The following is a 23017-nucleotide window of genomic DNA, read 5'->3' on the forward strand; positions in this document are numbered from 1 at the left end:
ATCTGGACACTAGATATTAATAATAACTATCAAGAGGTCACTCTATCTGGACACTAGATATTAATAATAACTATCAAGAGGTCACTCTATCTGGACACTAGATATTAATAATAACTATCAAGAGGTCACTCTATCTGGACACTAGATATTAATAATAACTATCAAGAGGTCACTCTATCTGGACACTAGATATTAATAATAACTATCAAGAGGTCACTCTATCTGGACACTAGATATTAATAATAACTATCAAGAGGTCACTCTATCTGGACACTAGATATTAATAATAACTATCAAGAGGTCACTCTATCTGGACACTAGATATTAATAATAACTATCAAGAGGTCACTCTATCTGGACACTAGATATTAATAATAACTATCAAGAGGTCACTCTATCTGGACACTAGATATTAATAATAACTATCAAGAGGTCACTCTATCTGGACACTAGATATTAATAATAACTATCAAGAGGTCACTCTATCTGGACACTAGATATTAATAATAACTATCAAGAGGTCACTCTATCTGGACACTAGATATTAATAATAACTATCAAGAGGTCACTCTATCTGGACACTAGATATTAATAATAACTATCAAGAGGTCACTCTATCTGGACACTAGATATTAATAATAACTATCAAGAGGTCACTCTATCTGGACACTAGATATTAATAATAACTATCAAGAGGTCACTCTATCTGGACACTAGATATTAATAATAACTATCAAGAGGTCACTCTATCTGGACACTAGATATTAATAATAACTATCAAGAGGTCACTCTATCTGGACACTAGATATTAATAATAACTATCAAGAGGTCACTCTATCTGGACACTAGATATTAATAATAACTATCAAGAGGTCACTCTATCTGGACACTAGATATTAATAATAACTATCAAGAGGTCACTCTATCTGGACACTAGATATTAATAATAACTATCAAGAGGTCACTCTATCTGGACACTAGATATTAATAATAACTATCAAGAGGTCACTCTATCTGGACACTAGATATTAATAATAACTATCAAGAGGTCACTCTATCTGGACACTAGATATTAATAATAACTATCAAGAGGTCACTCTATCTGGACACTAGATATTAATAATAACTATCAAGAGGTCACTCTATCTGGACACTAGATATTAATAATAACTATCAAGAGGTCACTCTATCTGGACACTAGATATTAATAATAACTATCAAGAGGTCACTCTATCTGGACACTAGATATTAATAATAACTATCAAGAGGTCACTCTATCTGGACACTAGATATTAATAATAACTATCAAGAGGTCACTCTATCTGGACACTAGATATTAATAATAACTATCAAGAGGTCACTCTATCTGGACACTAGATATTAATAATAACTATCAAGAGGTCACTCTATCTGGACACTAGATATTAATAATAACTATCAAGAGGTCACTCTATCTGGACACTAGATATTAATAATAACTATCAAGAGGTCACTCTATCTGGACACTAGATATTAATAATAACTATCAAGAGGTCACTCTATCTGGACACTAGATATTAATAATAACTATCAAGAGGTCACTCTATCTGGACACTAGATATTAATAATAACTATCAAGAGGTCACTCTATCTGGACACTAGATATTAATAATAACTATCAAGAGGTCACTCTATCTGGACACTAGATATTAATAATAACTATCAAGAGGTCACTCTATCTGGACACTAGATATTAATAATAACTATCAAGAGGTCACTCTATCTGGACACTAGATATTAATAATAACTATCAAGAGGTCACTCTATCTGGACACTAGATATTAATAATAACTATCAAGAGGTCACTCTATCTGGACACTAGATATTAATAATAACTATCAAGAGGTCACTCTATCTGGACACTAGATATTAATAATAACTATCAAGAGGTCACTCTATCTGGACACTAGATATTAATAATAACTATCAAGAGGTCACTCTATCTGGACACTAGATATTAATAATAACTATCAAGAGGTCACTCTATCTGGACACTAGATATTAATAATAACTATCAAGAGGTCACTCTATCTGGACACTAGATATTAATAATAACTATCAAGAGGTCACTCTATCTGGACACTAGATATTAATAATAACTATCAAGAGGTCACTCTATCTGGACACTAGATATTAATAATAACTATCAAGAGGTCACTCTATCTGGACACTAGATATTAATAATAACTATCAAGAGGTCACTCTATCTGGACACTAGATATTAATAATAACTATCAAGAGGTCACTCTATCTGGACACTAGATATTAATAATAACTATCAAGAGGTCACTCTATCTGGACACTAGATATTAATAATAACTATCAAGAGGTCACTCTAACGGCCAAGGACCGGGCAAGCACACAGACCATTACATACCATTAGAGCGTTAGAATCGAACGTACGTTTTCTAGAAAAATCCACCAGGGAAGCCGTGTATTCTGCTCGCGCTCTGACCTGACTTCTGCTCTGACCTGAGTTCTGCTGTTATAGTTATGACTTTATCAGTGTCGAACGTGTCCTACTCTTCAGTTGTAGCACTAGATACTCCAGATTTAAAGCTCTCTCTCTCATACATTGACCACTTTATGTTTTTACCTTCGTTTACACTGCAATACGTTCTGTGGAGAGTTGACAAGTGGTTACCGTTATGTTATTCCCGCACATTACCGCACATTCCCGCCATCTCCAAATGACACCAGTCCACAATGTAGGCGGCAGTGGGCGCCCTGCCAACTTTCCAACCCATTGACAGCTATGTGGGAAGCCTCAGAACGGCTCAACATAATGTTTGCGATGCTTTTTATTTAATTACCTCGTGTATAGTGTTTCAGCAGCAAACTGGGGTTCCCTCTAGTTTTACTTTGCCAACTTGTACAAGTGAGGAATGTATGTGTAGTGTTAGTCCGGTATTTGGTTCGTGGCGGCGACTCTTTCCGTGCGCCGTTTCCCGCATTCTTTGACGAGTATTAATTAGTGGCGAGCGTTAGAAGATCAGTGTGTAGGGTACGTCACTAGTCATTACAAGCTTGTTACAAGCAGTAAACCTGCTCGTGTAATTAGGTAATTGGTAATTAAGTAATCACTTAAGAGTGGTATGATGTAATCAGTCAGATTGTATAGTACACTCCACATTATACCTCTACACTCCCCGGGCCGTGCTGGTTCAATCTTGACACGTTTTCTCTTTTTCGTCAGCTCTCTGTCGTAGATTGGTAGTGCTAGTTCTTGTCGCTCGTTTCTCGTTTCTCTCGCAACTTTTACGACATCCACTTTTTATTGTTTTGTTTAAGATTCTAGCTACACTATTGTTTGAGCTCGTTATAATTATACATATATATCTACAAATATCTAGGTAATAGGTTATGGTGCCGCAATTATTGTTGGATTCTTTTACCGATCCTTTAAAATCCATTAACAATGCGGCTATACACATACAACCATATACGGTGGTAACATCAAAAACACGTGACTTAGTGTCCACAAGACGTGTAATAAATAACTCGTAATGCCTAGTAAACTATGTGAAGAATGCTGGACGACCTAGTGATGGACTACAGGAAACTGTACAAATGCTTCTCTGAGAGTCAGATTGACAGCATGTATCATAAGATACAGAAACTCTCGGAGAATAGCAAAAAGGTGCTCTACTCTTATTTATATTAATAAAATAACGTTAATTATAGTTAATAGTCGACTGTTTAATTTGAAAACTGAAAATTGTGATTAATTTTTTCGTAATCTACCTTAACAGAATTGTTTGCGAGTCTCGAGATTCGTAGAACTTCCTTTTTTTATACACACAAATATTCAGTAGAAACACATTTTAACATTTTTCTTGGTTTTAAATTTTCCTCGTGTAACGGTAGAATTTTGTAGAATATAAGTATATTGCAGAAACTTGTATTTGTGTATTATATAAGTATATTGCAGAAACTTGTATTTGTGTAGAATATAAGAATATTGCAGAAACTTGTATTTGTGTATTATATAAGAATGTTGCAGAAACTTGTATTTGTGTATTATATAAGAATGTTGCAGAAACTTGTATTTGTGTAGAATATAAGAATGTTGCAGAAACTTGTATTTGTGTATTATATAAGAATGTTGCAGAAACTTGTATTTGTGTAGAATATAAGAATGTCGCAGAAACTTGTATTTGTGTATTATATAAGAATGTTGCAGAAACTTGTATTTGTGTATTATATAATAATGTTGCAGAAACTTGTATTTGTGTATTATATAAGAATGTTGCAGAAACTTGTATTTGTGTAGAATATAAGAATGTTGTTGTATTTGTGTATTATATAAGAATGTTGCAGAAACTTGTATTTGTGTAGAATATAAGAATATTGCAGAAACTTGTATTTGTGTATTATTGAGAATGTTGCAGAAACTTGTATTTGTGTATTATTAAGAATATTGCAGAAACTTGTATTTGTGTATTATATAAGAATATTGCAGAAACTTGTATTTGTGTATTATATAAGAATATTGCAGAAACTTGTGTTTGTGTATTATTAAGAATATTGCAGAAACTTGTATTTATGTATTATTATTGAGAACTTTTTCAGAACTCTTGTGAGGAGTTATCACGTGACAAAGTAGCTCTCCCCACTACTATAGACGCAGTGCGCGCACGCCGCATTGAGCGCGCTCTCAAGAGTAAGATGAAACTGCTACACCAGAGCGGACCTAACTGCTTTATTGTACAGGTTAGATTTGTTTAAATTGTTAAGTAGAAGTTATTGATATAATCATTATCAAGCAATGTCAGATAAATAATTGAGTGCAAATACCACTTAGTCTGAGTCTGAGAATAAAGTTGTAACGAATTGATCTTGTTATGGCAACCTGCCAATATTACAGTAGCCACTAGCCGAAGGATCAGTTAATTTTATGCCATGTTTTCTATTTTTATTCCATGTTTCTTCGTAATTATAGCTCGATATAATTAGTAATTGGAAATTGGAGGCACCTTGCAGTTTGTAGGGTCGTATAATTTTACAAACTGCTGTATAAACTGGGTGCTACAGGTGGGGTTCCAATTATTTGTGCTATTAAAAGATACGCTAACTAATATTAATTAAGGGCCCTTATTAAGAGGCCTATGTGGGTGGAGAATGAAGATAATGATAAGACCGATTATCCAAATCATTGTGCTGGTATGTAGTTGTTGGTATGTAGTTGCTCTTCTTATCGGCCCTGACTGGATTCCCTGTATTGAAAATGAAGATAGTTATAAATTATAATTAACAATAAATCATAAAATCCAACACTGTGTAGATAAAACGGTTCATGCATGCATAATAACGCGGCGTCTAATAAAGTTGCACAGGTAACCTTGACAAACCCTGGACTGCAGAGGAGGCCCATTATTAGGGGAGGCACAATAGTTACCAATAGTTACCAATAGTTACCAATAGTTACCAATAGTTACCAATAGTTACCAATAGTTACTAATAGTTACCAATAGTTATCAATAGTTACCAATAGTTACCAATAGTTACCAATAGTTACCAATAGTTACCATTAGTTACCATTAGTTACCAATAGTTATGGTTCACTCACTCTACCTAATACAGCGTAATAGTTAAACATCTGGTTAATCGTGAAGTGTGGAAATAGTGAAGGGAGGTGTCATTATACGCGTCAATGATAATTCGTAGTTTCGCTTTGTTTCCAGTATGTTTGATGCTAGATTTATTACGGCTGGTAGGGCGTTTGCTAATGAAAACAACATGAAAAACTACTAGTGTACTACTCATAATCAGACTTGAAAATCTGAGACTATATGTTCGGTATCGATAACAAGTTCCCTGTTCAACCAACTACCATGCTCCAAGTAGTTCCTGAATCCTGGGACAAGGGCAGTGCCAGACGCCACTTCTGTAAATCCTGTCATGTACGTACATTGTGCAATGTGCGTGGAGTTCAGATAGGGTAGTTAAGTTTCACCAAGTTGTAGTCGGTAGATGAAGAGCCAATACCGTGTAGTTATGCGGTAAGATTTTGGCGAAGCGTTTGTTTTTGTTTGTGCTTCAGGCTATAAAATCTAAAACTATCAGAATTTCGATTAACTAACTTGATTAACTTGATACGCCTCAAATATTTTGAGTAATTTGTCAAAATTTTGAGGACTTAGTCAATATTTTTGTGTTCAATAACGGTGAATGAGCAGATCCGATACCCATGCTGCATTTCCAGTTGTATATTATATTACCAGCTGTATTACCAGTTACTCAACAAATACAAATACCCTTCTTGGACATGTTGTGGTGACCTGATAAAGAACATTCTCCACCAATACCACCGATACGATTGACCGCTCCAGTTCACTTACTCATCCTAATTATTTAGGTAACATAACCCTTTCGCCCTACTGCACCCAACCACTACCAGCCTCGTAAACCAAATTATGAAATCCGAAATTCGGGCTTTTGAGTTTCCATCCTGCCGTTCCGGTGTATTTAAGTCTTGTTTTGTGATGGTTAAGTGAATTAGTCTTCTACTGTTTGTGAGCAGTAGAAGTAGTAGTCTCACGATGAACTGATACGTGTCTGTAAGAAGGGTTACTTGGTAACCAGTACTGAGTACTCTGTATATTTCCTGACATTATAGCTTAACTCTCTTATGTTAATAGAACGTTCAGGACGGTCTTCAATCAATTATATAGGCTTCGCTATTTTTTTAAATGTGATTTTAAATCCTGAAGATTTGTACCTATAATATCCAATTTGACCATTTCCCCCCTTTCCTGTCAATAAACAAAGCTCATTTAAGGTTGCTGACCTAAATGTCAAAATATTTCGCTCGTTTGATGGTCATAGCGCTTATTATTTAGCCCTATTTAGCGAAACATCTTGGTCAACCTTGCAATGTGCTCTTGTTAAATTGAGACAGCTCTTTCACAGAAATTTAAATTTGCTCTCATTCTTGTGCTGCCAAACCTAATATTGTTTATTCGACGCTTTTTTAATGACGCTTATCTACGGATCAACTTTCCGAATTTGTTGACGTCATCATCTCGGTTTGTTGACGTCATCGATCCCGGTTTGTTGACGTCATCATCTCGGTTTGTTCACTAAAACTTTACCACCTGGTTTATGAAATATGAAACGCAGAGTAAGTATATTAATAAACTTCAGCCGCTTTAAATCAACATTCCCCGGTCCTACTTGTTTTATTTTGCGTAAAGTTTCGTCCGATTATACTGCTATGCTAAAAAATACGAATATCAGCCTGGCTGATTAGTTATTTGGTGACTCAAATATTCCTGGAATATTTTATCTTTTAGCAGGTTAATATATACATATTGTAACCAAACTAATATCTAGCTTATCGAGTGAAACATCGTTATCATGACCTTCGACTTCAAAACGGGGTCAACCCACGAAAAGGCTATAAACTACACCATGGGGGTCTTCACTATCGTGTGTGTCATCATCTCCACCCTCCTCAACCCCCTCATCTTCTATGTCTACACTAAAAAGTCAAAGTCAATCATGAACTTTCTGTTCAAGGTGATAGCAGTCTCGGACTTTCTAACGAACCTCTTCCCTGCCACCTTCATCAGCTATGTGTACCTTAGCCCCACTAAGTTCGACCAAAAGTCGTTTCTCAACCAAATTCCTGAGTTCTTCTGCTGCACCTTCGGCTGCATCTCTCAGGTGACGGTCACCTTGATGGCCGTCGCTCGAATGATAAAGATCATCCGTCCCTTCATCAGTATCAAAGTCAGGTGGGTCATGGGATATCTCACATTCTACGCTGTCTACATGGCGCTAGGAAATGCTGGGGCTCTGGTTATCGCCGGAGTAAATGGAGAGAAACCGTACCATGCCAAACTGAAGGTGGTGAATAAGTATGCCTGCTTCACCATGAACATGATCCACTGCTTCATCGGACTCGTCTGCAGCCTCATCACTGTTGCCTATCTCTGGATAAAGATGAAGAAGACTGACAAAGAATCTCTGAGGTTGAAGCTGCGGAGCTCCAACACCATCCTGCTGATGAACATCCCTTACGTGATCTCCATCGTGGCCCACTTCCTCGCTCTGCACCCCAACCTGGGGATCAGCCTGTCCCTGGTGAAGCACTACACCATCCCCGTCCTGACCAGCGCCTTTAACCCCTGTGTAATTGTAGCACGAACCAACACCCTCAGGTCTGTCCGGGCTACATTCGGTGGTTCTAGTGAGATGCAGTCAACAACCCAGAACAGGACCCAGAAAAGCACTACTCATGAAGCTACCTCTGTTGCTGCTCACGAAATGACCTCTGTCGCACCTCAGGGATCGCACATTTAGCGCCAACAATCAGCATCTAGGATTCTCGAAGCCTTGATAACATTCCAAACTTTGATCAACAGTAAAGACTGAATAAAAAAGAAACATGCTGCTGCTGTTGAAAGTAGATTCAAGGAATTAGTTAATGACAGTAAAAACAAGCTTTCCAGCTAGCATTCCAGGTTAGTGAGAAAGACGGGAACTGAATGTTGTTCTACGATCAAGACTCATAATGGACTGAGGCAACTTTGTAGTTTCAAAATCTTACTTTTGATTATTAAACCGTGATGAACCCCTAAATTAGCAATGATAATTAACGTTTTCAGTTTTTGGTTCTTCAAATAAACTCAATAAAACCACTCTCTATCGACCGTATCAGATAATCAGATAGGAACAGAAGCGGTAATTGAGACAGAAAACATTGTATGTATAATGTACAATGTATACATATGTAATGTATATTAGGATACTGATCATACAGAGATTGTATTTGATTGAGATACATATTACATAACATTTGTTGGAGTACTTCAATGTTTTTAATTAAACGCACATTATAATCATTTTTGTATTTTTGTTTAGGTGTCATCTCCATGTCGCGAAACACTTGCTATGCTTTTTATTTTAATTTTTTGTGTGTATTTGTGATGAATTATTGATATTGTTTTCTAAAACGTGTGAAATAAAGCATTTTAAATTTTACAAACCTACCAGTACCACTTCTGAAACACTGACGAATAATCTGATTATAAAACCAGGGTAGTATCCAAGTAGCCCGACACGTGTTCGCGAACAGGTGTTTTCGAACAGGGTTAGGGTTAGGGTTAGGGGTAGGGTAAAGGGTTAGGGTTAACCTTAACCATAACCATAACACAGCTGTTCACGAACACGTGTCAGGCTACTTGGATACTGCCAAAACCAGCTCTCCAAGTATATTCTATCTTGCTCTCAATTTGCAATGTCAAGTTACACTATACAAAATGAAACAACAGTTTTAAGAACCAAGTAGTATAGATGACATCACGAACAAGAGAGTTATATAACATTAAATTACTTTGAAACACTCACATTTGTAGCACTAAATTATGTAAAAATGGCGAACAACCCTACCCTCTTAATCTCTCAGACTGTTATCTCTCTATCGCTAACTTCTTCACGCAACCTGTTCCTCCCTGTTATACGTTGCAAAGTGAGTTAGCTCATGTCTCATGCATATTATGCAGGTAGATTGTTAAAATAAGCACCATTCTTCGCTCAATAACATACTTGACCTACCCTAAGATGAGAAGTACGTACCGTACCCGGCTTAAAGTACGTACGGTACGAGGTTTTTTATTAGTACGTACCGTACAACCACTAAGTTTAAAGGGGAACCGAACACGAGGGCGTACGACACAAGGGCGGTACTTTCTTAAAAGGGCGGACACAAGGGCGAATCACATGAATCACTTTAACATGGATAAACGGGTTTTTTGATGTTCTCAACAGTCTGGTTGAGATAAAGCTTAACTCGAAGAATTGGACCTACTCACGTTTAAATTTGATACAAAACATAGTGAATTAGTGATGTCACAAATAATCACCCAGATTTAAACGAGCCAAACATTGAAAGATTTTCCTTAAATATCTCAGCCAACTCAGCAGCAGATTTTGGGGTTTGGTAACATGCTTAGACCAACCAAACACTGCCTAGGTATTCATACGACAAACTTGGCATTCAAAATATTGCAGTCGCTGACACTACGGTTACCCGGGTTTAGATCAGGGGTAGTACGTACCAAAACGGGTATTTACTTTGGGACGAATTTCACTGAGATGTGTTCACTCAATTTCAAACCATCAATCCTCTCAGTTAAACTGTTAAAACTACCATCATTTAGGACGTTTTTTCTTCCGCCTTCGTGTTCATACTAAAATGAATCATGTGATTCACCCTTGTATCTACGCTTTTAGGAAAGTAACGCCCTTGTTTCCTACGCTCTCGTGTCCTCCGCTCTTGCGACTTGCAGCTACCGCCCTTGTTTTCTACGCTCTAGTGTCCTATACGACATTTTTCTAAAAAAATGGTGCCCGTTTTTTACCTTATTTTTCTATTATTGTAAAATTGGCAGGTATGAATGCAATTTTCAGACCACGATTTTGGTGTCAGTGAATGCTAAAGTCGAATTAAACAATTTTTAAGGCAATAAATTAATTCGAATAACTGCAATTATACTCAATAGGAGTACGTACAGTCATACTATTCTAATGATGGAAATAAGAATGCGGCGACATAAGTCTAGGTTCCCGTAGCGCCATTTCAAATATTCCTGTTATTATTTTGTCACGAAAGTCGGACTTCAATCGAAAACCCATTTATAAATCGTACTTTATAACCAATTTTATTAATGTATTCTGGGTAAAATTATCTTTATCCCGGTTGTTGCGACAAGTAAAAATGCTCTTATTAGGGAAAGGAGATTACTCGACGTTTCAATGTAACTACATCGTATTCATGATCTCAAATTATTTGTTATATAGTAGTGTTGAAAGTATTAAAAAATTTTTAATACTTTCAACACTACTATATAACAAATAATTTGAGATCATGAATACGATGTAGTTACATTGAAACGTCGAGTAATCTCCTTTCCCTAATAAGAGCATTTTTACTTGTCGCAACAACCGGGATAAAGATAATTTTACCCAGAATACATTACAACAATGCGACTCATAAATAATACTCCAATCCGGATTTTACACAATTTTATTAGTACGTACGATACAGCCATTTTAAAAATTACGTACCGCACGAACTTCTCATCATAGAGCATAACCATAACCATAATCATAATCATAACCATTAACCATAACACACCTGTTCACGAACACCTGTTCGCGAACACGTGTCGGGCTACTTGGATACTGATAAAACTAGCTCTCCAAATATACTCTATCTTGCTCTCAATTTGCAATGTCAAGTTACACTATACAAAATGAAACAACAGTTTTAAGAACCAAATAGTATAGAGTGACATCACGAACAAGAGAGTTAATAACATTAAATTACTTTGAAACATTTGTAGCATTAAATTATGTAAAAATGGCGAACAACCCCTACCCTCTGAATCTCTCAGACTGTTATCTCTCTATCGCTAACGTCTTCACTGAACCTGCTCCCCCCTGTTATACGTTGCAAAGTGAGTTAGCTCATGTCTTATGCATATCATGCAGGTAGATTGTTAAAATAAGCACCATTCTTCGCTCAATAACATACTTGACCTCCCCCCACTCTCTCCTTCAGTCCTCCGGCTTCAGCAATTATATTTACTGAAACTCCCCGCAGAAGCCAGCATCTTCCTAATGTGGGCCTTTAGAGCAGCTGTTTTATTATTTGTGGACCTTTTTCTCAATCTTTGAGATTGTTTGACCTGTGACTTTGGCGTCAGTCATCAGGGGTAATTGCCATTATGTTTAGAGCTTTACTGAAAACTTCAGATTAAAACAACTCGCGGGCATAGAAATGACCTAAACCACGTTCCCAGACACGCCCCATCTTAGCCCTAACATGTTATATTTTGATACCCGTGATACCGTCTAGTGCGGGACAGAGACCTTGAGAGCTCCAGTACAAGTCCTCCTCGCACACTAGGTTCCTTAATCATTACTGCCTCACTACATTCCTGGGCACACTAGGTTCCTTGATCATTACTGCCTCACGACATTCCTGGGCACATTAGGTTCCTTAATCATTACTGCCTCACCACATTCCTGGGCACACTAGGTTCCTTAATCCTTACTGCCTCGCCACATTCCTGGTGTTTGACGAAGAAATTCTAATTTTTCATCAGAATTCTAAAATTGATTTAAGTAAATATCCGAGTACAATATTTATTGACCGGTTTCAGATTGGAGTCACTTGGCTGAGGAAGCTGTTGGCAATGCCCTTAATCATAAATTACAATTAACTGATTAATTAATTATAAATCAACCGCTAATTACGTCAACAAGTCATTCAGTAGAGGGAATCTGGAAACTTCTAAATAATTGAAACACATAATTAATACAATTAATTTCGTTTTGATAAAGGATCGTGAATGTATCTGATACCAGGAATGTGAGCAAGAGAAAGTAATCAGGCAGCACGTGACTCATGATCGCAAGAAAAGGTACAAACCTTATCGAGTATGGAATATCGTGTGTGATTATTATGGAATATCTTGTGTGACTATTGCGACTGTTTTGTTTTGTACCTTTACATTTGTTGAATTTCGCCTTTATGTGGTTAAACTACATTCATTAACTTTGACGTATGCAGTTGATATATGATGCCCTTATGTGGCTATTTGATATTTACTATCTCCCTGGTAGAAACAGGTTGCCACTAGCTTTAGTTTTTACCTTACCTTTGATACCTTTAATCTGCTTCGTCGAAACTCGACAGGCCATCAGAGTTGCTGACCACCCCAGAGAGCAGATGCCTCTCGATCATTACGCCAGTCCAGATTAGAATTGGAGTTCGGTGATGTGAAGCCCCGGATTGGCGGTTTATCCGGCAGGATTTTCCACATGTGCATGACAATGTAACGTTCTCTGCGCCTCTGAAGTGACATGAGGGACAGGGTTTTCAGGCGATCCCAGTAATGGAGATGCTGTAAACCATGGATCTTTGAAGTGAAAGTTCTTTTTACACTTTCCAGCTCCTGAATGTCATACACTTTCGCCAGATTCCACAGTGGAGAACAATACTCTAAAATGTTTATTCTATGGCTTCTAGTCTACCATATTCACTTTATAAGAATCAACTCGGCAGCAAAAGATACTGCTGAAATATAACAGGATTATAAAAAGTACGTTTTTCTAGTTTCATTATTTCCTTAGTATGTGGCCGCACATTTTGCACCTCTGGTTCAACCAGATCCGATTTTGACATCCGCCTTTTGTTTAGAGTGGCTATTGTTAAAAGTTCCTAGGGCGACTTTATGGCCACCTGACGGTGAAGGTGTAGTAAAGGTGTTGTAAAGGTGTTGTGAAGGTGTTGTAAAGGTGTTGTGAAGGTGTTGTCTTCTACTGTAATCATGTCAACTGGTAAATAGTGTCTAGAGTTGTAACTGTGAACTAAACAGTTCCTTTACCTGACTACAAATCTACTGTTAGAATCATAAAACATGGCCTTCACTCAGTTTCACATAGTTCACTGCTTCACTGGGTTGCTGCTTTTTGTTTCTGAACAAATGTTTTCCGTCTTCTTGCTGCACATCTTTTCAAATTGCATTCCTAATTGTCAATGACATCTTATATAACCTACCAAAAGTTCCAGAATAATCTAGAATAATCTGATGATGCGTCCTAATTTAATTGAACGGCATTTGCTCGTTAGACATGTCCTGATTGAGCTAAGTGAGCTAAGTGAGCGATCATTAGGTTATTAATTAAATAATTAGGTTATTAATTAAGTTATAAGGCGTGTTAATCGGTTTCAATCTAGTAGTATCGTTCGTTGGATTGCTTGATGAGTTTGAACTCAGAAATTTTAATTTGTTCTCAATTTTACATTGTTAATTACACAAAGTTTTGAGTGATCCAGTCAGTTCCAGTTCATCAGACTTATCTTGTCAAGGCCAGTCCAGATGAACATTTGGTAACTCAGTAATCTGCCGATGCACAACTGGGGCACACCTCGGGCACACCTCGGGCACAAACTCGGGCACACCTCGGGCACACCTCGGGCACAAAGCACACCTCGGGCAGAACCACCTGGGGCACATCTCGGGCAAAATTCGGGCATGGTAATTGGGAAACCTTGGGAAAAGAACCTGGGCACACCCGGGGCACATCTCGGGCACATCTCGGGCACAGATGTGCATCGGCAAATTACCGAGTTACCGAACATTTTGATTTGTATATATATTGGTTGTTCTCTATTTCATACATTCTCCGTACAAATTAAAAGGCCTCATGTAGCCGGTGGGCCCGACATGATACGACATATCTCGACACGTCGGGGTTTGTCGGGGTCTGTCGGGATATGTTGGGGTTTGTCGGGGTGTGTCGGGGTGTGTCGGGGTGTGTCGGGGTTTGTCGGGGTTTGTCGGGGTTTGTCGAGCCTGGAGGCTACATGAGGCCTATTAAACAATCGGTCGCAAATCACTAGTTCCATGAGAATAATAATACCGACGAGCATAATATCCCCACAGAAATGACCGTTAAGATATAAATAGTTTCATGTTAATTATAGTTCCCACTTGCCGAGTGTTTCATTTGTGTTATAGTTCATGATTTACGTGTACTTTCTATGAGCAAACAGGGAATAAAACTAGTTACAAATGCTTTGACAACCTCATTAAGGAATGAAACATTTTGTTGATTGGATGCTCTCCTAGATCACATGATGGAGATTTACGAAGTTGAACCCAACACAACGTATGAACCCTACTTGAACTACCCACTGGGTATATTTGCAGCTGGGTGTGCTCTTATCTCAACCATCATCAACCCTCTTATATTCTACGTTTACAATAAAAAACAGAGATCAGTGAAGAACTTTCTATTTAATGTGACGGCGGTATCCGACTTCTTAACGAACCTTCTTCCAGCAACTTTTGTTTGTTATGTCTGTTTCAGCTCAACGAGGTTTAACCAATACACACTTTTAAACCAAATTCCTGAGTTTCTCAGTTGCACTTTGGGATGCGTTTCTCAAGTTACAGTCACCTTGATGGCTGTTGCTCGCATGATAAAAGTCATCCGGCCTTTCTTTAGGCTAAAATTCAAATGGGTCAAAGCATACCTTGTGTGTTACACGATCTATATGGTGCTAGGAAACGGTGGCTTTCTCCTATTGGCGGGAATGACTGGTAAGAAAGCTGTTACAAATACCAACCTGTTCATTATTGAAACGTGGAACAAGTACGTTTGTTTTGCCATGAACATGACCCACTGCTTCCTCGGCCTCACTTGTAGCTTTATCACTGTGGGCTATCTCCGGTTAAAGGTAGGAGGAATAGGTGAAGATGCCAACAAGATGAGGGGTTCTAACACCATCCTTATAATGAACATCCCTTACGTCATCTCCCTTGTCACTAACCTCCTCGCTCTCCAACACCATGGGATTAACTTTGACCTGGTCAATCACTACATGATCCCCATTTTCACCAGCGCTTTCAACCCATGTGTCATTGTGATAAGGTCCAAAGCAATCAGGACTCCAGCTCGCTCTGTTTTTAAGAATATGATCTCTGTTTCGTCCAAGTCTGCTGTTTCTGTTCCTGTTTCTGTTCCTGCTGCTGTTCCTGCTGCTGTTGAGTATTGAATTCAATCCATCGACTTCTTAGTTCTTACGATGAAACCGATTTGGCATAATATTTGAACAACGAATCAGTTGGAGTGACACGAGCACAGAAACGTGACCACAGTAAAACATCAACTACACGACTCACGTGTCTATGCTACAGAAGTCACGTGACCAATTAGCGCGCACCGATGAACAGTTTTCCCATGACCACGGAAATCGGAATGCAATTCAACTTGTTTTGATAATAATAAAGTGATGCCAGAAGTGGTTTAAGTTTCAATGTATAGTTTTAGAACACACATTTGGCATACCAAATGGTGGATTTTGCCAGCGGGTCTGTCTAATTAAGGGAAATCGACAGAGGATCTATCAGTTTATTTGCTAACCCGGGTCATCCCGCTAATTCTCACCCAAAACTCGGAGCAATCTATTGTACAATCAACTATGAGTTTATTTTTATTACATTGATAGAATTTAGATGATAATAATGTGACATGATCTGTTTCATTTGATTCATAAGAGAGACTACGATAATGTTTTGTTTATCATTTTTTAATCACTGTAAAATTCAAAATGTACTAATAACGGCATGGTAATTGGTATCATGTCAGGTTAAGTTTATAAGTTAAAGGTGACTTGCTTAAATCTCAAATTAAATGAAATAACAGCTTTGTAAAGTCGATGTGATTAAAAAAGATAACACATGCACTCTGAAGACGCAAACGTCCCTTCTTCTTCCTCTTTCAATCCAAAAACATCTCTTACTTCTCTTCCTTCTTCTCAAGCTACAGTTTTGACAGCTAAAAACCTCTGATGGAATGTTTCCTCCTACTTTCTCAACCGTGGGAAGTGTGCCTCGCGTGACTCTCTCTGTGCCTTGTGCACGCAGCACCACTAAAAAATGTTAATAAATGCTACAGAAATCTTTCCTTACAACAATAATTGTTCTTTGTACATAGATTGTTTTGACTAATCCAAATGGCCATGGCCAAATTGTAATGTCGAAAAAAAGAGTTAAAAATGCCGGTAATTGCAGTCCATTCTCTCTGTTTTGTTATGAAATGAATTCAAGTATCGAATGTTGATATTTGTTGATACCTCCAAGTGTTGTCGCGACTTGAAAATTCGAAGTGCTCTGAAAATGACCGTGGACTTTCTGACGGACTCACGATATGAACCCTACTTGAAGTACACGTTTGGAATCACAGCAGTTGTGTGTGCCCTTATCTCAACTGCTCTCAACCCAGTATTAATTTACTTTCGCAACAGGGGAAAACGAACGGTCAAGAAATTTCTTTTCAATGTTATCTCGATAGCGGACTTTTTGACAAATTTTCTATCTGCTGGTTTCATCGGCTATGTCATTCTCAGCCCGACAAAGTATGATCGAAACATGTTCTTTCAAATAACAGAGTTTCTGTGCTGCACACTAGGCTGTATTTCTCAGGTCACAGCTACCTTGATAGCCATTGTACGCATGATACAGATCATCATGCCCTTCTTCAGCGTCAAGTACAGAATGGTACTGATCTACCTCTTCTGTTACTCCCTCTACATGACCCTAGGAAACGTGGGAATTGTTTTATTTGCTGAAAAGAGTGGAATACTAAAGAATTTCGGCATAGTTGCCTCGTTAAAGTTGATTAATATGTACGTTTGCTCCACCATGTATATGCTCCACTGTTTGGTAGGAATCATCTGCAGCATAATCACAGTCTTCTACCTCTGGGTAAACATAATATATCATAGAAATGATAAAGAAACCATGAGAAACGATAAAGCAGCCTCCAGGTTGAAGGTAAGGAGCTCCAATACGATCCTGCTGATGAACATCCCTTATGTGATCTCCATAGTCATTACTTTTCTAGCTCTGAACCGAAACATTGGCATGGACTTTTCTCTGGTTAAACATTACATGATCCCCATGGTGACAAGTGCTTTTAACCCTTGTGTCATACTAGCGCGAACTAGCGTGCGCCGATCTTCTCTGCCTGGTCGAAAGAGAACAAGACGATATCGTCGAATTTTGCAGCCAAAGTTCCAGCAGGTAAAGATTCGACAAATTGATGCTGAGGCTACTGGAGAAAATCATTTGAGACGAAGAAGGTCATCTACTTTCTAATATTCTAAAGTCGATCTGGTGTCAAAAATATTATTTTAAGTGTGGACAAAAATTAAAAAAGGGTCGTGTACTATTTTTCGATGACTTGAATTTTTACTCGATTTTAATTTTCTGGTTCTTGGTGCGAAGAATTTTTTACACTCACATACTCTTTCAAATGATGATTCTCGTGCGACATAGTGATTCTGTTAATTGCGACAAGGAAACATGCCTTTTTCAGGGAAAAGGAAATGATGATCTCAATAAATACAAATGTATTTAATTGTAGTTGTGAAAATGTTTTAAAAAAACTAGAAAATTAGCTTTAGAACTATTTAAAACTGGTTTTCCTTTCTTCGCTGTTCTATTTTAAGTTACATATATTATGATATCTCTACATGTATTGATACATATTATGATATCTCTTTAAGACTCTGTTTTATTGTTTGATTTATAGCATTGCAAACCAAACTTTATGGCAGCTAACCCTCATCATCTCCCGTTACTTCTCGGAAATCCCTAAGAATGAGTCCAATTGTAGCGCAATGCTCTTGGGCTACAATGTATGCAAGTATTTGCAAGTTTGTTGGATCTCATTTCTATTGAAGTTAGTACTATAGCTTACGGTAGATGTATTGTGTTTACTGATACCTTGTCTATTGTCAGCACTGTCAATTATGTATGACAAAGCAAATTCCAGATGGAAGTGTGAATAAAAGCACTAATGCTAAGTGGATATTCTTATGACAATGGTAATGGAAATATCTTACAAATATTTGGGCGTCCTTGCCACAATGTATCTGTAAGAAACCCGTATTGAAGATACCGAATTACCAAGAATTCTGCATATTACAGCGTCCTTGTGTATTCTGAACCCTTTAATTTTGTACCGTCACAATAAAAATCGAAGAACTGTTTTGTTGTTGTGATAGCCATATCAGATTTGCTGACCAACCTTTTTCGCTCGGTCAGGCCTCAAAAGTACAGGAAATATCCTTTCTTTCAATGTCCGCCCTGCTCCTTTTCATGATAAACGTCCAAGCATATAACATTGGTTTGTACTTTGTAGGGACGAAGTGCAGTAATGTACCGAACTTTCCTTCTTATCCCATATTAGATGAAGTTAAAACAGACTGTGTACCAAGTGTTGGGGAGTCAGCTGATATTCTTCACTGTACAAGAAACATCACTTTAAAAACACTTAAAAATATATTTAACTTTTCTGAATTGTTTGTTTCTCTTAAGTCTTAACTATTGTGTGGTAGTCTTTGACGTAATAGGCGATCCGAATTATGTCTAAAGATTTAAGGACATGACAATGCCTGAATTAAAATATTCTGTTGGATGGATCCGCAACTGCATACATCAAGAGCTATGGTGACAGACAGTACATAGAAAGATTGGCATAGCGGCAGTGGGCATAATGTGGACGATTATTAGGTATTTCAAGTATGTCAATATAGATATGGGTGGTGGTGAATAAGTAAATAACAATGGTATGCCTAAAAGCGAGACCTATTCAGGTATTTTATTTGTCCAATAGTAGAGCAAGAAGAACTGCTTACTAATCAATTAATGAAGGATGGCGTCGAAACTTTCACATGCAGTCCAACATGCAGCTGAGACACAGTAGCCAAGTAATTTCTATTTTTTCATTGTTTGCCACTCGATTCAAGTTACAGTGTTAACTGTATGACCTTCGACTTTGAGACCGATTCACGGTATGAACCATACCTGAACTATTCGCTTGGTGCCTTCACCATCCTCTGTGTACTTGTTTCCTCTGCTCTGAATCCACTTATTTTGTACTTTCGCAATAAAAAGGAACGGACAATCAAGAACTTCCTGTTCAATGTCATAGCAGTATCTGACTTTTTGACGAACCTTTTGCCAGCAACCTTCATCGGATATGTGTTTCTCAGCTCGACGAAGTTTGACCAATACACACTTTTAAACCAAATTCCTGAGTTTTTCTGCTGCACTTTGGGATGCGTTTCTCAAGTCACAGTCACCTTGATGGCTGTCACTCGGATGATCAAGATTATCAAGCCCTACTTGACGATATATTTTAAATGGGTGCTATCTTATCTAGTTCTCTATACTATCTACATGGTTCTTGGGAACGCTGGATTTCTCCTGTACGCAGGATTAAATGGTTCAGATGAGAAGGCGGGGAAGAAGATGGAACTGGCTATCTTGGACTCGTGGAACACGTATGTTTGTGCTGCTATGAACATGTTCCACTGTTTCTTAGGGATCACCAGCAGTTTTATCACTGTCGCCTACCTCAGGATTAACATGAGGGGAATTGGAGATCAGGTGTCAAAAGTTAGGGGCTCCAACACCATACTCATCATGAACATTCCTTACTTGATCTCCATTGTCATCAACTTCTTGGTGCTGTCTCAGACTATCAAGATAAACGTTGGTCTGGTTAATCATTACATGATCCCAATATTAACAAGTGCCCTCAACCCCACTGTTGTTTTGATGCGAACCAACACGCTCAGGTCCGACATTGCCGCCTCTACCTATCAGTCAGGATCACAATATGGACGGTTGTCGAGTAAACACAGTGGCACTGGTCGCCGGTTGAGGAAGGACTCCAATCCTTTTATTTTACAATTTTCAAGATTGCAGCCAAGTTCCAGTCTCAAATGTGACCACTCGCCAAATTGATACATGGATATAAGATCCGAGCTTGTTCGTATTTAATTTGCTCCTGTTACTACTGCTGCTTGTAATACTGTTACTACTGCTGATTGTAATACTTTTGTCAGAACTTTGACTTGATACTTCTAGTATTTACAGAGAGAAACTCAAGATGAAATGACCCTGTAATGAGTTAAAAGCGGCTTTTATGCTTTTCTAAATTTCTTTGCTGTGGTGTTATGTTTTATTTTTGAAAATGTTTTATAACAAATTGTTATTACTGCATGAACCAAGTACAACTAAGATTATGTGGCAGGATTACAGAAACGGGACGCAGCCTTGTAAGGATTCATGTTCCAAGAAATTAGCTCTATTCGTGAGGAGGAACGAATAGGAAAATTAAAGTTAAACAATAACCAAGCAGGGTAAAGCTTACCATGGTCCAGTTTCAGATAATTCGAATTCTTGCTATTCAATTAAGACAGACTTACGTTATACGTAAGTTGCTTTAATTGAGGCTACATTTTCAAAATCAGCCGACAGCCAAACCACGGTTGGTCAGATTTTATTATTTTTTTTAATTTGTAGCTCAGCCGGAACAACTATTCCAATGACTCTCGTTCCAGCAACTTTTGATACTGCTAAACTGCACAACGCCCTCGTGACACTGATCACACGTGTTTGCCCTCGTGTCCGCCCTCGTGACACTGATCACACGTGTTCACTCTTCCTATCTTATTATTGCTAATCTATAACTTTTTCTGCTTCGTGGTGATCATCATATGAACTGAAATATCTGCTAATATTCAGAATCACAATCTTCTTTTGCGGTACCTTGTTACAATAGATATGTTAATTGTACAACTGTACCGCTGGTTCAATAATTTGATCAAAATTCTTCAACTTGTGAAGAATCCATCGGAATCTAGTTGGTCATCACAAACCATTCTCAGTTACAGACCGACCGTCAGTCTCCTTCTAGGTATGCAAATATGTGATTAGTCGCATAAAAGAATCACAATAGGAAGACATAGTTCCCTTTCAGATGTCCAATTAGTCTAACGACTAATGCGATAAGAACCGTTGTCTGAACACATACCTCGGGAATGAAATTAGGACCTGCCAGATCATGTGGTAGCAATAATAAAAGCTATATCTTTGCAACTTTACTTGTTTACCTTGCCTGCCATTTTATCTCAACATGACATTTGATTTTGAGACCAATTCACGATGGGAACCCTTTCTAAACTACTCATTTGGGTTCTTCACGATTGTGACTGTCCTTCTCTCCACCATCCTCAACCCTCTTATCTTGCACCTCCGACAAAAGGAAAAAAGATCAACAAGAAACTTCTTGTTAAACGTTGTTGCAGTGTCGGACTTTTTGAGAAACCTACTTCCGGCAACTTTCATCAGCTATGTGTTCCTCAGCTCGATTGTGTTTGATCAATACACGTTCTTCAACCAGGTTCCTGAGTTCTTCTGCTGCACATTTGGTTGCATTTCTCAGTGCACGGTCACCTTGATGGCGCTCGACCGTATGATCAAAATCATAAAGCCCTTACTTAGCATCAAGTTCAAGTGGGTCCTGACCTACCTTGTGTGCTACACAATCTACATGGTCCTAGGAAACGCTGGATTCCTCCTGTATTACGGAATACAGAGCACCCAGGAGACGGAGGTCGGCAGTGAGAAGTTTACTGCTGTGATGACGTTCCTAGAGTTGTGGAACAAGTACTTCTGTTCTGTAATGAACTTGTTCCACTGCTTGCTAGGAATACTGTGCAGCTTCATTACTGTAGCTTACCACCGCATGAACAGCAAGGCAGTAAGCCAGTACCACAACATGAACGAGAAGAAGAACGGGGAACAGGCCTTGAAGTTGAAGGAATCCAACACAATCCTCATCATGAACCTGGTCTACGTGGTTTCCATCGTGTTCAGCGTACAGCTGCTTCTGGGAAGTCTGGATTTGAACCAGGGTCTGTTCAGCCATTACATGATCCCTATATTCACTTGCGGCTTCAATCTCCTTGTGGTGGTCACCAGAACGGATATTCTCAAGAAGAAGATCTACCGTTCAGTCTCCCAAGTTGGTCGGCTTAGCAAAAAGGCTGGCAGGATTAGCGCGGTGGCTATTTCCAATACCATGAAATCGTCCATGAAATCTTACGTGTGAACACTGAACATCTGCCTCCAAAACTATATTCTGCTCCAAGGGTTTTGATTCTTAGATACAATTTGGCGCCAGAGAAGAGGTTGTCAACATTTGGGTGTTTGGGATGAACGCCAGCATTTAAACTGCAGTTTGAGAATGAAAAGATATTCCTTTTTGGATCTACTTAAATAGGAACTTTAGTTTGATAGTTACTATTTGTAACTTTATGGTGCAGAACGAAATAAGGGGTTGTTCATATATTATGACATAATCTAGCTTAGGGAAAAGGGGTTTGGAAATGTATACTACTACTACCACAACTATATGCCAGTGTTATTTCTACCCAGAAGCTATGAGTACAGTGACGGTAATTAGGAGTGAGGATAAAAACAATTTAATTAACCAAAAAAATGTAATATGTGAGCATTCCGTGATAAGACCCTCACAAAGGATGTCAAAAAGCTTGTTGATTTTGTTTTGTTGCGCTATTCTTTTGTTTTGCGCTTGA

The 23017-nt window shown here is 38.2% G+C and overlaps 2 protein-coding genes and 1 long non-coding RNA gene across 3 annotated transcripts in view; 2 read left to right on the forward strand and 1 right to left on the reverse strand.

Annotated features, from left to right (window-relative positions):
• The window catches only part of LOC134820871 (uncharacterized), a 1079557-nt gene that overhangs the window by 412442 nt on the left and 644098 nt on the right, over positions 1 to 23017 (forward strand). The gene's annotated exons all lie outside the window — the stretch shown is intronic.
• Positions 1 to 23017, reverse strand: part of LOC134820887 (uncharacterized) — a 507687-nt gene that overhangs the window by 11096 nt on the left and 473574 nt on the right. The gene's annotated exons all lie outside the window — the stretch shown is intronic.
• Positions 3558 to 23017, forward strand: part of LOC134821005 (mitogen-activated protein kinase kinase kinase 1-like) — a 31557-nt gene continuing 12097 nt past the window's right edge. Inside the window, exons 1-2 of the mRNA XM_063831672.1 lie at positions 3558 to 3679; positions 4612 to 4752. Of these exons, the coding sequence (XP_063687742.1) occupies positions 3569 to 3679; positions 4612 to 4752 (252 nt within the window). The 5' untranslated portion in view covers positions 3558 to 3568. The remainder of the gene's footprint in view (positions 3680 to 4611; positions 4753 to 23017) is intronic.

Source organism: Bolinopsis microptera, chromosome 9 (assembly GCF_026151205.1).
Source record: "Bolinopsis microptera isolate Bmic1 chromosome 9, MBARI_Bmic_1.0, whole genome shotgun sequence".
Lineage (NCBI taxonomy): Eukaryota > Metazoa > Ctenophora > Tentaculata > Lobata > Bolinopsidae > Bolinopsis > Bolinopsis microptera.